This window comes from Sinocyclocheilus rhinocerous, unplaced genomic scaffold (assembly GCF_001515625.1).
Source record: "Sinocyclocheilus rhinocerous isolate Xijiao unplaced genomic scaffold, SAMN03320098_v1.1 scaffold579, whole genome shotgun sequence".
Lineage (NCBI taxonomy): Eukaryota > Metazoa > Chordata > Actinopteri > Cypriniformes > Cyprinidae > Sinocyclocheilus > Sinocyclocheilus rhinocerous.
The window spans coordinates 32,226-48,688 of NW_015666542.1; the positions used below are offsets into that span (position 1 = coordinate 32,226).

General features: G+C 34.4%; 1 protein-coding gene across 2 annotated transcripts in view; it reads left to right on the forward strand.

The window, feature by feature from the left end:
• The window catches only part of LOC107732680 (E3 ubiquitin-protein ligase RNF13), a 32,764-nt gene that overhangs the window by 15,165 nt on the left and 1,136 nt on the right, over positions 1-16,463 (forward strand). The window contains exons 4-10 of one of the 2 annotated variants that reach the window (XM_016544094.1): positions 1,940-2,065; positions 4,464-4,551; positions 6,049-6,139; positions 6,892-6,997; positions 7,090-7,183; positions 15,049-15,129; positions 16,150-16,175. In XM_016544094.1, coding sequence (XP_016399580.1) covers positions 1,940-2,065; positions 4,464-4,551; positions 6,049-6,139; positions 6,892-6,997; positions 7,090-7,183; positions 15,049-15,129; positions 16,150-16,175 — 612 coding nt within the window. Of the gene's footprint in view, positions 1-1,939; positions 2,066-4,463; positions 4,552-6,048; positions 6,140-6,891; positions 6,998-7,089; positions 7,184-15,048; positions 15,130-16,149; positions 16,275-16,463 lie in introns of both variants that reach the window. The other variant, XM_016544093.1, reaches the window with a different exon arrangement.

Below are 16,463 nucleotides of genomic sequence, written 5' to 3' on the forward strand. Positions count from 1 at the left end.
TATATATATATATATATATATATATATATATATATAGTGCTGTCAAACAATTAATATTTTTGATTGTTTTAATTATTTAATAGTAACAATTATGCTATGGCATATTATCAAAATTACATATTATACTGGCCTCACAATATAAAGTATGTGAAATAGTACATTTTTATTCATTTAATATTCACTTTATTTAATTTTTTAAAAATAATAACTTAGTTTATAGCTGCTTATATGTATTTTTTCTGAATAAACTAAAAACAAAGCAAAACAACTAGTTGTTTTAAATGCTACAAGAGAATTAAAGCGTCACAACATTATAATAACTAAGAAATATAGATATTCATTGTGACTGAATTTTTATGATGTTGTTGTTGTTTTTTTACAGGTTTTGAAGTCAGCGTTAGATAACAGGTGGCCCAAATGTAAAAACAGAGGAAGTTAGATCTAAAAGATGAGATAATGTCAGCTGATGGACCATATATCGTGCATCTGTAACACTCGTAATGCAGTGCTTCTGTGGTTCTCCTCTGTTTTTGTGGCCTACTTTGACTCATCCTCATGTGGTCATGTGCTGGCCTCATGCCTGCCTGAGTTCATGGCCCAATAACCCATCCTTAAAAACAGGAAGTGTCCTTCCTGATGCAGCGGCACTCGCCTTCAAGCGTTTCTTCAGCGTTCAACCGCCGCCTTGATGATCGTGGCTAATCAGACAACAATGAAACCTTGTAACATGTCTCAAAATGAAAGTGTCCGAATGAGGTTACAATAGCTATGTTTCCATCCAAAGATTCAAACTTAACTTGTGCGCAAAACTGGAATATCGCATAAAACATTTGCGAATAAAGCACCGTTTCCATCCAACGAGTCAAAGAGAACAAAATCGTCACTTCCTGATAAACTGGCACTAAATATCTCTATGAAAACTAGGAGAAGCCACTGAATATAATAATTTTCATATGTAATAAAAGACTTGCGCTTCAGCGAGAGCAGACGTAACACAATAATGCGGTCATTGCTTTTAGAGGTGCCTGCTGTTTGGGAACGCAGTCGTGTGAGACAGTAATTATACAGAAGTACTTTGATGACAGATTTTGCTCAGGCATTTCAGAACGACCAAAACAACATATAGATGCTGTGAACGAGATCGGTCCGCTGGTTAGTCAATTTATCCCGTCTCATAGCGCAAACTTTTTGGGTGGAATTTATTCGGTAAATGTGACCCTGGAGCACAAAACCAGTCATAAGGGTCAATTTTTCGAAATTAAGATGTATACATCATCTGAAAGCTGAATAAATAAGCTTTCCATTGATGTATGGTTTGTTAGGATAGGACAATATTTGGCTGAGATACAACTATTTGAAAATCTGGAATCTGAGGGTGCAAAAAAATCTAAATATTGAGAAAATCGTCTTTAAAGTTGTCCAAATGAAGTTCTTAGCAATGCATATTACTAATCAAAAATTAAGTTTTGATATATTTACGGTAGGAAATTTACAAAATATCTTCATGGAACATGATCTTAATATCCTAATGATTTTTGGCATAAAAGAAAAATGCATAATTTTGAGCCATACAATGTATTGTTGGTTATTGCTACAAATATACCCCAGCGACCTAAGACTGCTTTTGTGCTCCAGGCTCACACATGTGTTTCCATTGTAGTTTATGCACATTTTTTCTTATCAGATTAAGTTTATCCTGCTCAGTTGTGCGCATACGTTTTTTTTATGCGCATTTTTAGAATTGATGGCGTTTCCATCCAGAATGCAATATTCCAAAATGCGCATAAAAACAGGTGGAAGGAAACATAGCTGATGTTAAGAGCATTCTTGTCCATTTTCCTCTGGAGTGTCCCTCAGACCGCTCTTGTTGTAGTTGTGTGCTTGGTCCAGCAGAGGGAGCTGTCAGCAGTCTTTTCTGATTGCTTGTTCCTGTGCACAGGGTTTCCTGATCGGAGCCCGTCCCGAGAACGCCTGCATCCCGATCGACCCCCCTCCCCTGCGGGACAACCTCAGCAGCGCCTTCATCGTGCTGATCAAGCGCTTCGAATGTAACTTTGACGTCAAGGTAGGTTTAGACCTGGGGACGTTTGTTTCCCTCGTTCGCCTGAAACACCACAGATCTCCCCCTCAAGAGTCTCACTGGGAGCGTGGGAAACGTTTGTTTATACACGCAGCGTAACGTCTCCACGATACCTGACCCTGTGCCAACACATGAAATCCTCAGGCAACTCACTGCATGTGTTTCTGCAGCAGGGGAAGATCTCTATCACAGTGAAACTAGCAGTTTAACAAAGCCTGCTGGATGCTGGCGGTGGAAACAACTGTGTTTCCGTAGTATTATGTGTGTACCATTGTAGTATTTATGAATATTTTAAATGAGGTTTTATTTTTTTTCCATTTTTATTTTTTAAAATTTTTTAAAAATATTTTTATTTAGCTTTTAAATATATTTAAATATATTTAAATTATTGACTTTTTTCAGGCAACACTTTCGTTTAGGTCAGAGTTGTTCATCTAATATTTATGTTTTATTTCAGCTTTATTTCAAATAATTACATTTGAAATAGTTTTCATTTTAGTCAGGGTTATTGAAGTCAACTAAACTATAGTTGTAGTTCACTATGGTTGTTGTAGTTCACTAAAACTAAACATTTTGTGTAAAAATGTTGTTAGTTTGAATAAATGTTAACTAAAAATAAAATGACTAAACATATTTTAATTCACGTAAAAAAGCTATTTTATTAAACTTACTTGCGCTTATTTAAAGCTCCTTTTATTTCAACATTTCCAATTTTTGTTTAGTTTAATTTGAAGTACTAAAATAACTCAAATTAAATAATACCAATAAATAAAAAAATGAAAAACTATATAGACATAAAAAAACAGAGAAAACACACAACAAAATGAAAACATTACTGAAAACAGAAAATATAAATTAAAACATAATTCTAAAATCTATATCAATTATACTAAAATAACACTGATCTTAGAATGACACTGATTTCATGCTATATATATATATATATATATATATATACACACATATAACAAGAATACTAGCTAAATTTTAAATAATCAAGTCATTTTTTTAATCCAAATAAGAGGTACATTTTTATTTTGTAATGACATTCTAGTCTCCTAGCAATGCTTGACAAAGCATTTTGTCCCATCATGCTTTTGCTCAGGTACATTGTGTGTGTGTGAGAGTGTGTGAGAGTGTGTGAGTGTGTGTGTGTTTAAATCCATAATTTATATAAAAAATGTCCTGCTGTTACTCCTAAAACTACAAACACGGGTAACATAGAAACGCCTCCGTCCAAGTATGCAAATGCGCTCCTAAATGCAAAACCAGCCCCTGCTCTCCAAGACGCGCTTCACTGCGCACACATATCATGCTGCTGGCAAACGATATGCAAAGACTTCAAGAGGTCTGCCTGCAGTTTCTGTTCACCTGCGGGACTTTGGACGACTTCCAATCACAGTGTAATCGCGTAACGCCTGTCGAACTGTTGGAAATATTTTTCCTATACCACAATAAACGTTAATCATCGACAGCGCTGTGGAATTTGTACACCTTTGTAAGGGTGTGTAGAGATAGAGTATGGTGATAAAACATCAGGTAAAAACAAAAGCATAACATTTTAGCGCATCTTTCACAATATTTTCTAATCGGGTGATGATATATCTACAGCTGATATTTTATCTGTGAGCTTCACGCAACGTGAATGTGATTGATGTCTGTATCTGAGGAATGTCTTGAATGTTTTTATCACTGCTTGCACAAACATTCACTAATCACTAATCCAGTACAGCAGGAATCTCACTCTAGACCACTTTACCAAGAGCACACGTTTATATATGCAACAATACAGCACTAGAATGTGTTTTAAGTAGTTTTATGTATCTTGGTCGTGTTGCATGTTAAAAGTGAGAATCTGATCCCGTAATTCTCAGTTCTGCCTTTAGTGGCCGCTGAAAACGCAGGCTGTTAAATGAATGATACCGAAGACAAGACTGAGCTGAAATGACAAATACTCAAGTTTTGTCCTCTCTACTGCGCAAAGGTCTTCACTGATCAAGTCTGAAAGTTACGTTTGATGTGAACATTCATTAAAGAAACCTTTATGGTTATATTTTTAAATGTAGTTTTACTGGTTGATACACTGATAAATCAGCTAGGGATGTTAAATTATTAGCTTTACATGCCCTTGTATTGCTTCATTTATTTATTTATTTAGTCAGATATTACAGGAAATGTCGAGTACAGTAAGTGTTTTTTAATTTCAGTAAATAAAAAAAAAATCACTACATTTCGGAAAACATTTACTTGCATTAGCAGGAAATAGGGTTGCAAAAAGGTGGAAAATTTCCAGCAAATTTTGGAAACATTCCAGAAATTTTGGAAACATTCCAGGGATTTTTGGAAAGTTTCCGCTTCTGTCTCTGTCCTCGTCCTTCTTCAGGTCCTCCATGCACAGAAGGCCGGCTACAAGGCAGCGATTGTCCACAATGTGGACTCTGATGACTTAATCAGCATGGGATCCAATGATCGTAAGTTCATGCGCACGAATGCATAAAATTCTGCAGCGGGACAATGCTGTGATTCACAAACCTCGGCCCCTGTGCTGCTAATAACCAACGCTGTATTTATGAAGTCTGAGCCGTGATGCCGTTTGACTTGGAATGTTGGGATGAAGGCCAAAGTAGAGGAACCAACCTTCAGCGTTCTTAAGTCGAGCTTTATTGTCATTCTGCTACAGGTGTGGACATATAGTGGAACGAAATGCTACATACTAGTTAAACATAAATATAAACATACAACAATAGAAGTATAAGAAAAACAATTAGAGACCTATACAACAGTTAACCATCTGACTATACATATACTATAAATACTATAAATATTTTACTATACATGCACAAACTGAGACCGTACAAAAACTTTACGTAAATACTGTACATGAAATTGTGCAAAAGAGATATTTTGAATATATATTTCGAAAGGAATAGGTTACTCAAAAATGAAAGTTTTCTGAAAATGTCCTCACCCTCAGGTCATCCAAGATTAGGATGAGTTTGTTTCTTCATCAGGTTTGGAGAAATGTAGCATTATATCACTTGCTCACCAATGGATCCTCTGCAGTGAATGGGTGCCGTCAGAATGAGAGTCCAAACATCATAATAAAAACAAAATAATAATCCACAACATATGTCCATATTTCAATCAGCTCTCATATAGATTTAACAGCATTTGACAATAATGGGGTGTAGGATTGATGTTGAGCAGATATAGACAGGTGGTGCTGGGGAGGAGGAGGGTTAAAGGGGTCATATGATGCTGCTAAAAAGAACATTATTTGTGTATTTGGTGTAATGAAATGTGTTTATGCGGTTTAAAGTAAAAAAAAAACACATTATTTTCCACATACTGTACATTATTGTTTCTCCTCTATGCCCCGCCTTTCTGAAACGCGTCGATTTTTACAAAGCTCACCGGTCTGAAAAAGCGAGGTGTGCTCTGATTGGCCAGCTATCCAGTGCGTTATGATTGGCCGAATACCTCAAGCGTGAGACGGAAATGTTACGCCCCTCACATACCGTGTCCGGCCGGAGCGACGAGACATAAACATTAAAACCCATTACAAACGAGGCATTTGTTGCATCCAGTGGGGACATAATTACAGATTATAAACTCCAAAGAGAAAGGAAAACTTGAAATCGCATCATATGACCCCTTTAAATAAAACTTTCAGTTTTCATTCATTTGTTTTATTTATTAATGGAGTGCAGGATTGATGTTGAGCAGATCTAGACAGGTGGTGCTGGGGAGGAGGAGGTTTAAATAAAACTTTCAGTTTTCATTCATTTGTTTTATTTATTTCAAGTGAACTATTCCTTTAAAGTGGACACAAAATCAATGTTATTTTACATTTTAAAATACGCTCGATTATTTAACATTCATTTGTTTGAGGAATCAAAGTGAATCAGAATCAAATCTGGTCGCATTTAGTGTCTTAATGTACGCTTGTATTTTACATTTTTTTGCAGTGGATATTCTGAAGCAGATAGACATTCCCTCAGTGTTTATTGGTGAAGAAGCGGCCAACTCTCTCAAAGAGGATTACATCTATGAGAAAGGGTGAGGGCTCTGATTTCACTACTGAATACTTCACTGTTCAGATGGTTACTTAACAGAAACATCTGATGAATTCAGCTGCGCTGGCGCTCCAAGAGTCATATGACACTATAGAAAGTCTGCTGTTTACACAAAGTATTCACAAACGGTTTTTCCACACCAAAATTACTGAATTAAATTAAAAGGTTCATATATTTAATTATATATATGTATTTAATACTAATAATACATTACATACATACATAATATGTGACCCTGGAGCACAAAAGCAGTCTTAAGTCGCTGGGGTATATTTGTAGCAATAGCCAACAATACATTGTATGGGTCAAAATTATTGATTTTTCTTTTATGCCAAAAATCATTAGGATATTAAGTAAAGATCATGTTCCATGAAGATATTTTGTAAATTTCCTACCGTAAATATATTAACTTAATTTTTGATTAGTAATATGCATTGCTAAGAACTTCATTTGGACAACTTTAAAGGCGAATTTCTCCATATTCAGATTTTTTTGCACCCTCAGATTCCAGATATTCAGATAGTTGTATCTCAGCCAAATGTTATCCTCTCCTAACAAACCATACATCAATGGGAAGCTTATTTATTGATGTATACATCTCAATTTCAAAAAATTGACCCTTATGACTGGTTTTGTGGTCCAGGGTCACATATGAGTTCTAAGTATTATTGTCTGTTTATAAGACCTGTCGTATAAAAGCAGCATCACACTCACAGGCTTGCTTTGTGTTTTCAGTGGTCATGTGATTCTCATGCCGGACTTCAGTTTGCCTCTGGAATATTATCTGATCCCATTCCTCATCATTGTTGGAATCTGCCTCATCCTCATTGTAGTTTTCATGGTGAGTCATGATTGTGTGTAATTAAAAAAAATATGAGCAGACAACCAAATATATTAGCCTTGACTGAGATGTTTATATCTTTTTAATCTCAGATCACAAAGTTTGTACAGGACAGACATAGAGCCAGGAGAAGTCGCTTACGCAAGGACCAGCTGAAGAAACTCCCAATTCACAAGTATAAGAAAGGTAAGACACGTCTTAAGATCTAACACTGAGAATTCATTGAGGATCAGCATGCAAATACATAAAATACATCATACGAAAAGAACTCTTTAATTTAGTCATAAGTGACAGAGAAGACGATGTTACTGCAAAAAAAACCCATTTCAAATAAATGCTGTTCTTCTGAACTTTGTATTCAACAAAATATAAGTTTTCACAAAAATATGAAGCAGCACAACTGTTTTCAACATTGATAATAATAATAATAATCAGCATATTAGAATGATTTCTGAAGGATCATGTGACACTGAAGACTGGAGTTAATGATGCTGAAAATTCAGCTTTGATCACAGAAATAAATTACATTTTACAATATATTTGCATAGAAACGTTATTTTAAATTTATAATAATATTTCATAATATTACTGATTTTCCTGTATTTTTGATCAATTAAATGCAGCCTTGATGAGCAAAAGAGAAATCAACCCCAAACTTTTACCAGTAGTGTACAATTATCGCAAAGGTTTTTATTCGTTATTTGTTTGACCATTAAATTGTGTAAAGACTCACCAGAATGAGAGATTCTAATAGTTCTAGAATCTGATTCAAACGTCAATTAAAAAGATCTAACATGTTTGATTCATGCCATCAAATCAGTTCTTTTAAACTGTCCATTTGAAATTCATTTAGCTACGATAAATTTATAGTTCCTCTGGAAACGCCATTTCAAAGCAAATACGTAAATATAAATTATTTTTTAAAAATGGGTCATTTTAAAAACATCAAAAATGTAAAAAGTTAACGTCAGTTGTAAAATGTTAATGTTTACTGAACTTAAATGGCAAAGACCCCAATCAAATTCACTTAAACGGCCGTCTGATTTGCGTTTGAGGGAAAATCCAGTGTTTTTGTAGGCTCTTCCACTTATTACTAATTTCCTGTATGTACCAGAAATATTGCAGCACTGCTTTTGTAAGCAGAACACTGTATACTTTGGATATACACTCTATACTTAGTAAGAATGGGCCTTTTAGCCTCTTTATTTTGATGTTGTGAAGCTGTCGTGTTGCTGGTTCATCAGTATTCGGTATTATCCGTGCCGCACAACAGAAAGTGGGAGAAATGTGGAATTCCCCTCCCGCGCGTTTCCACCTCCTCATAGTGAATCATCAAGCCATTTTACAACCAAATCAACACCGTGACCATTGACCATTCACTGCATGAATGAGCATCCTGTTCAGCTCGCTCATAGTGCATTAGAAATGTGTTCGCCTGTAAACGTGAAAGCAGACGCTGGAGACATTCCTCCTGAAGAAGGTGTCAGACGTCACTTTCACTGAGTATAAGGAGAGAGTGCGGTCTGGACTCAGGTTACAGACACACCTGTGTTCATGTATCCACTTTCAAACATTAAACAGACGAAAGGTGTGCGAGGTTTCCTAAAGCCACCGTCTCTTACGCTTTAGATATTCAGAGCTAATGAGAGTCATATCTGCGTGAAGGTCATATGTAATCGTTTCCCTCGTATGTATTTACCAGATGTCATGTGGATCATTTATCTGCAACAAGTGAATGCTACCAGGACGTGTACTTAAAATTGGTTCAGAAATAAGCTTTATTTTCTTTATGCAAAACATATGGACATGAACAAGGCAGCTTGTCTATTTGAATGATGTTTAAATGACTACAGTGGAGAATAGGACTGTCACGAAATCAGATTTTCACTACAAAATTATCCTGGATAAGAGATAGAATTCATGATAACTATTAGGGATGCACCGATACCACTTTTTTCAGAAAGAATATCGATACCGATACTTTCACTTTTGGTACTCGCCGATACCGATACCTGTATTTTCACAGCATTTGTAATGTTTTTTAAATATTGGATACAGAAACAAAATAATAATAATAATGTGAATCATGTTAGTTGGCTTCATTTAGCAAACAGATATTTCCTTCAGTTATTTCCACACTTAATTATATTATAAAATGTTTTGTTACTTTCACTGTTCATTTTAATGGCGCATTAGAGCTGCTCCATTGCAGCAATACTGTAGTCATAAGACGTTTTCCTAAATGCAGGGAACCACTCGTTACACATTATACGAGTACACGCGTACTATTTTGGTAAATATAAATTAAATATAAATAAATGAAGAATGAGAGACACTTAAAGCCTAGCGCATTTCACACAGTCTGCTAGTTTCACTTCTGCTTTAAATAAAGTTGTGTATGCTTGACGTTTAAAATAAATATTTATAGTGAATGCCCCTATAATTTTTGTTTTATATTTACGATTAAATTTTAGTTTTAATTAAATTACGATTAAATTTTTTAATTTAGTTTTAATCCAAATGCATGCGCTAATGGAGCGAACAGCAATCAAGATCATGCAACAGAAGTGCGCGCTCTCTCGCTCTCTCTCTCACTCTCCTTACCGCCAAAAAACTTTAGTAACTTGTGCATTGTTGTACTTGCTTGCTTTTGACATATCCGACCGAAATACAAACTTTCCAGTGATGTCTGTGAGATATTCACTCGACAAGCTCGCGCATCTGTGCCGCCACGTGCTCAATCCACTCTTAGTGCGCTCTGCTTATCAGCTCGCGCACATCCGCTATACAGGCATGAATATTGAATGTTTAACATTAGATTAATTACTTACATGTACTTCTTAGACATCCTTAATCTCTAATAGCTCCATTCTACTCTCTGTTGTTCTGTTGTCAGTGTTTCTTTTTCAGGACACAGCTCTATTCACACGCTGTGTGGTGTCGGGTTTTGGTATCGGGGCATTTTTACAAGTACGAGTACGAGTACAGGAGCGCAGTATCGGGCCCGATACCAGTATCGGTATCGGTGCATCCCTAATAACTATACTATCGCAACAGCGATAGAAATTTTGAGGAATAAAAATAACGCTATTAGTAAAATTAATAACTTTTACGTTTGTAATTTGTAACCATAACTGTTAAAAAAACGTGTTAAAAAAAGTTAATCTGTACTAGCTATAACTAGCTAACAATAATGATAGCGGACGATAATGTTCTTGTTATAAGCGTGTGCTGCTGTTATATCGTCCGCCACTTTAAAAACCCTGTTCACGTCAGGAACAATAACTATAATGATAGCTATATTAGCATCCACACCAGCGGACGATAACTTCCTTATTTTAAGTGTGTGCTGCAGTTTTGTCATCTGCTGCTTCAAAGCCTCATTCACATAAGAACGATAACTGTAAAGATAACGATAACTATATTAGTGTCCACACCAATGCACGATTTATTCATTATAAGCATGCTCTACGTTTTTGTCGTCTGCCACTTTAAATGCTTAAGCTCTTTAAAGCAGGATGGATTCTGATTGGTTGTCAGTAGGCACGTTTCCATTACAGATTTGCGCAAAACTTTGGCAATATTTTATATAATGTCGATAAAAAAGTATTGCGAAATGGCGGCGTTTCCATTAACCAATGTTATGCGACTAAAACGTAAACTTTTGCCTCTCGCAATAAGTCATGGCAACGGATTTTGGCTATATTTATTCAAAGGAGGCGTATGCGTGTATCTTTACAGAAGCAGCACAGAGAGCCGCTTCAGAAACCTGCGTGGCGCGGCTGGAATAATCACAATCATTGACTAGAGTTCAGAGTTCAGCTTCAGTGGCCGTATCAGAGCCACACTGCACCGCAGACGTGTGCAGTGTAAATTGTCTAAGCATTAATGGTAGGGAAAGCCCCTTATACTGGAGACCGGCCACGTATGAAGTGTTTCTTGGAGGTTATAGTACATTGAAGAATGATCATATGACTTTTTACATACGCCATGTGACCTGTAAATGCGGAAAAAACGTTTCTATTGCAGTTTTGCGAAATATTCCTTTTTCGAATTGCCTGAAAAACCACCTCATGCGAGCGTAAAAACTTTTTTGCGATATACGGGAGTTTTTGCAAAATTGACACGTTTCCATTAGGCGTATTTTCAATTCGCAATTTTAATTTGCGCAATTTGAAGGGTAATGGAAACGCAGCTAGTCTCGCTTTGATGTTTCATCTAATCTGACATGTTTTTTTTTATGACAGTAATAGATATTGCATCATCTTCCATTTTCGTTATGACAGTTGGCATCAGTGTTACGGTGCAATAGCACCACCTACTGTATTGGGGTGTCAACCAGATACTGGTGCTGGATTTTTCCAGATATTATTTTGTGTATTATCTGTATTTAATTTTTTTTACATATCACGGTTATCGTCAATACCTGTATATTGTGACACCTAGTGGATATTACTTTTTTGTCTTAATAGCATATTTTATTATTATTATTTACACAGTATATAACATATTTATTAATTGTGCTAGTTGGAGACCTAGGGAAAGCTAAACCACAGAAGTTTAATATTTAGTTCGCTACATAATAAGTGATCATATTAATGAGATTTAAAATTGAATACTAGCTTACTGTTTACTAAATAATATGCAGTGTACACTACATATTGCCTACTACTCTTCAGTATGCACTTTGCAATGATACATTTTTCAGTGGTTGTCACATGATCTTAACACTGAAGTGCATTGCATTGTGGGATACACTATTCTGTCTAAAAGGCTTTGTTGCATATTGCACATTTTCACAAATAAGCAGTTAGGCTGAGTCCGAAATCGCATATTCACTTTTGAATAATTACTTCGCGACCGTTATATTCTATATAGTATGAAAGTAATCTAAACTTACATTATTCACATTTTCATACATCAGCCAGAAAAATATTTATTATTGAGAATATTAACAATTTTCAGTATTTAGAGGAAAAAAGGTTTTTTTTTTGGTTTTTTTTTGATGGCACAACTTACCCCATATATATATACAGAGGTGCACATAAGTGGTACGCAGGTCCGCATGCGCGACCACAATAAAACATGCACTGTGTAAATAAGTTCTGACAGCGTATTTGCGTACCGACATGATTGACAGCTGTTAATGCTGTTAATCACCATTTTAGATCGACAAACTGTACTGTATAAGATTTCTATTCAAACTGAAAGCATAAATCTAGGCTATCCGCTGCCGTTTTTTCAAAGCACAATTTAAAACTGTGACATTTAATTTACTGACATTCTTCAATCGGCAGCTCCAAACCCGGAAGCGCATATACTTACTTTGCTGGCAACCCGCCAAAATAAAAGCCTGCTGATTTTAAGTTAGAAAATGATGAAAATTATAAAAAGTCGTAAATATTAACATTTTATTTTTAAGTTTACTATAAAGTAATTGTATTTGTATTTAATACTTCCCTTTAATTTTAAAATATAATAGTATTATCACACTTTATTATTTAGTTTATTATTTTATTTTAAAAAAACTAAATAAATAAAGTGCAATAATATTATCAGTCTTATTAATTAATTTTTTTATAGTTATATTTAATGGGTAACAGTATATGCAGTGTGAGGACCAAACCAAATCTGCAGGTTCTCATATGAGAACCAGGCTGAAAAACTTATGTGCACCCCTGCACACACATGCAGTATATATTTCAGAAAAATAGGTTGTTTATATATTATATTTATTAATAATATAAATTATATGAATATATAGACATGTAAATATTTTCAAAATATATACTGTATGTGTGTGTATTTATATAAACATAATAAATATACACAGTACACACACATATATTATTTAAACAAACTTTTATTTTGTATGCGATTAATCGTCTGACAGCACTAATTTTAACACCAGCAGTTGTTTCATCCGTGTGGACATTACTGAGGCTCTTGAATCCCGTCACACACAGATAAAGGCCTGCAAACGTGTGTGTGTTTCACCCTGATGTTCACCTTCCTCTGGTTCCCGCTCGTGGCATCTCTGCTGACTCGTTGGTTTTCTTCATCCGGCCGCTGTGCTGATTCATGGCTTCTGCCGGCCGCTGCAGTCTGCCTCGCTGACAGAGAGAGCGGGTTTTTCCTGTCGTATGACCGCAGACCCACAACACACAGCTGCTGTCATATACGACAACACACTGGCGCTCTACTGCAGGCTCTTTTAAACTCTTATCTATAGACTGATCATAGTGTAGTAAGCATTTCAATATATTACCTTTGAAAGATATATATATATATATATATAAAAAAGTTATAATCAGGGTGTGAATTACACATAGTGACCTCTGTAGACCTTCAGTGAATCTCTGAATAGGCATTACAAAAAAAAAAGTAGCTTTAGAAAGAAATTTTAATTCCAACATACAACAATACAAATAAATACTGAAATATGAAATGATTTAAAAAAAAGAAACAATGCTCTAAATATAAAACTAAAAGCGCCACTAAGTGGTGGCAAATCACTGTCTTAAGTCATTCAGTCGATTCAATCAAACGGCTGATTCATTCAGAAACAAAGCAAGTGACTGTCTTTATAAATGGCTCACTGAATCATTGACTCACTCGATTCGTTTAAAAACGTGGATTGATTCGGTAAAGAAACACCGCTGTGTGTTGATCGCAACAGTTCTCCAAGGGCTTTATTTTCGTTGCCGTAATTATTGACAATGTGTCTAAAATTTAATTATTTGCACCTTTACGTTATCTTCATTTTTAAGTAAAAACTTTTACGTAACCTATTTTTGTATTTCTACCAGCCAATGATGATTCTGAAAGAAAACACGCGGTGTTTGTTATAGTTACACATGCAGCTTTCGTGCGCGTCTGACTGACAGAACCGCGCGCTTGTATTCCAGCGGTGCTGTTAATGCTACGGTTAGTTTAGCAAATGTGTTAAAATACTGTATTTAAATATTCTTTCAGAAAAAATTGGTGAATCAGGCTGAAGTGAATCAGATGTGCAAACTCAAAAATTCAGTGCAAATATGTCACGAATATCGAATATGTCTAACAAATTAGCAAATTCAAAAACTTTGAATTGCTAGTAGCGCTGCACGATATATCGTTTCAGCATCGATATCGCGATCGATATCCTTGTAAACACAGTTGCTTATGGTTTAGGTGAAGGTAAACAATTGAGAAAGAAAATGTGTAACAGTATATTGGTTCACAGCAGTTTAATGTTCCTGTTGCTTTCTGTGTCATGAATGTTGATCAAACAACAAAACGTGTAGAGAAAAATCACTTTTGTAGCTTTAACACAGATTTATTAGATTTAATTGATACAGTGAAGACTCTATGCAGTGTTATTTTACATTTGATTATTCAATTTCTGTTAGACTTACCTGAAAAATATAAAGCACTGTTTATTCATTTCTATCATATTTATATTTATCCGTGCTTGTAATTTGTTTATTTTCTATGCTGATTTACTCACCTACAAAATCACACCAATCATTGATCTTTTTTTTTTCCAAATAGAGCTATTCAAGTCATCCGGTGATTTTTTTTTTTTTTTTTCATATCACAATATAATGTGATACAACGTAGTTCATATAGTTCATACAACATATTCATTACAACATAGTGTAATGAATTTGCAAATTCAAAAACAAATCACTAGTCTTACTTGACGTGATCTTGAGAGGACTTAATTGGGCGGGGGATTAATTATAGTAAAAACATGTTGATTAATTTTATAGTGCCAAAAAAATCAGTGCCAATATTTGCAAAATCAAAACTTTTGTGAATCACTATTGCAAGTCTACTTGATGTGATCTTTAGGAAATTTGTACAAAAAAAAAAAAAGATACAATTTGGGTTCATTTTCTATTGCTTAACTTTTATAAAGAATATCTCTTTGGTTTTGAGACTTTAGTCTTTGCAACTTTAGGGATCTTATCTATTCACGAACAGATTGTAACACTCCAAAGAGAAAGGAAAACTTGAAATCGCATCATATGACCCATTTAATTAATCTGTTTCTTAATTCCTCATAGGTGATTCGTATGACGTGTGTGCCATTTGTTTGGATGAGTATGAGGAGGGCGACAAGCTGCGGGTTCTTCCCTGCTCACACGGTGAGTTTCTGTCTCGTTCGGCCCTTGATCAGCAAAAAATACAAAATTGGTTAATTTGCAGCTTGAAAAATTGAGCTGTTAAATCACTTAAATATTTCAGATTCCAAACAAGTATTGTCAACAGAGTATGTGTTGTTTACAACTAAAGACAATAATGTAAAAATATTGTAAACTACCATCAACACACAATTTGTTTTTGTTTTTATGAACAATAGTATTACTTATTTAACTAAAGTATTATTAAATTAAATTATGAAATGAAGCATTTAACCTAGAGCTTTTGTTGAAAATGTTGTAACCACGTCACAAAAATAAATGAATAAATAAAAATTAAATAAAAGCATCGTTAAAAAAAACTTTCCAAGTCAGTTAATGTAACAGTCAAAAAATAAATAAATAAAATAAAATAAAACAATTATAAATTATTTGTTTAAAAATTAAAAATAATTTAATAAATAAAATTTAAATGTAAACATTTAAAAAAGTTATGATAAAAATTAACCCAGGACATTAAAGTACACAATAATCATGTATGTAATATCAATTTATATACAAAAAATTACATTTTTATATGTATAAAAAAAATGCACATAGGGTACACTTTATATTTGTGTAAGATACATTTTTAATTAAAATGAGAGCAGTTTTTGTTACTAATAAATAAAAAATAACAAATGAAGGCATGGTAGGGAAAAAAAGATTTTTATACATTTTCAGAAAAAACAACTCATGGCATTAAAGTGCAGAATAATAATTAGAATAATTTATATATTAAATCCAATTATCAGTAGATATTTATTTGAATATAAATAAATAAATTTTTATATGCACACACATAAACACACACACACACACTTAATGTACACTGTATAGTCATGGGAGATCATGTTTTATTATTAATTTTTAATTTTATTTAGTGGAATTTTTAAATGAACTACTAATAAATTGAAAGGATTTGGATTGTAATAGATCAGCTTTGTCACGATGTGTGGCACTAATTCTCTCTGCACCAATCATCAGCCTATCACTGCAAGTGTGTCGACCCATGGCTGACCAAAACCAAGAAGACCTGCCCCGTGTGCAAGCAGAAGGTCGTGCCGTCTGACGGCGACTCCGAGTCCGAGTCCGAGTCGAGCGACAGCGAGGAGAACGAAGTATATCGGAAACGTCTACTGAATTTGCAAATTCAAAATCATTGCGAAACGCAAGTTTACTTGATGTTGTCTTGAGGAAACTTAATCATGAAGAAAAAAAACAATGATTATAGTGAAGTTCTGATCTTTTTTTTTTTTTTTTTCCTATTGGCAAAATTTTTTTTTTTTTTAAAAATCAGC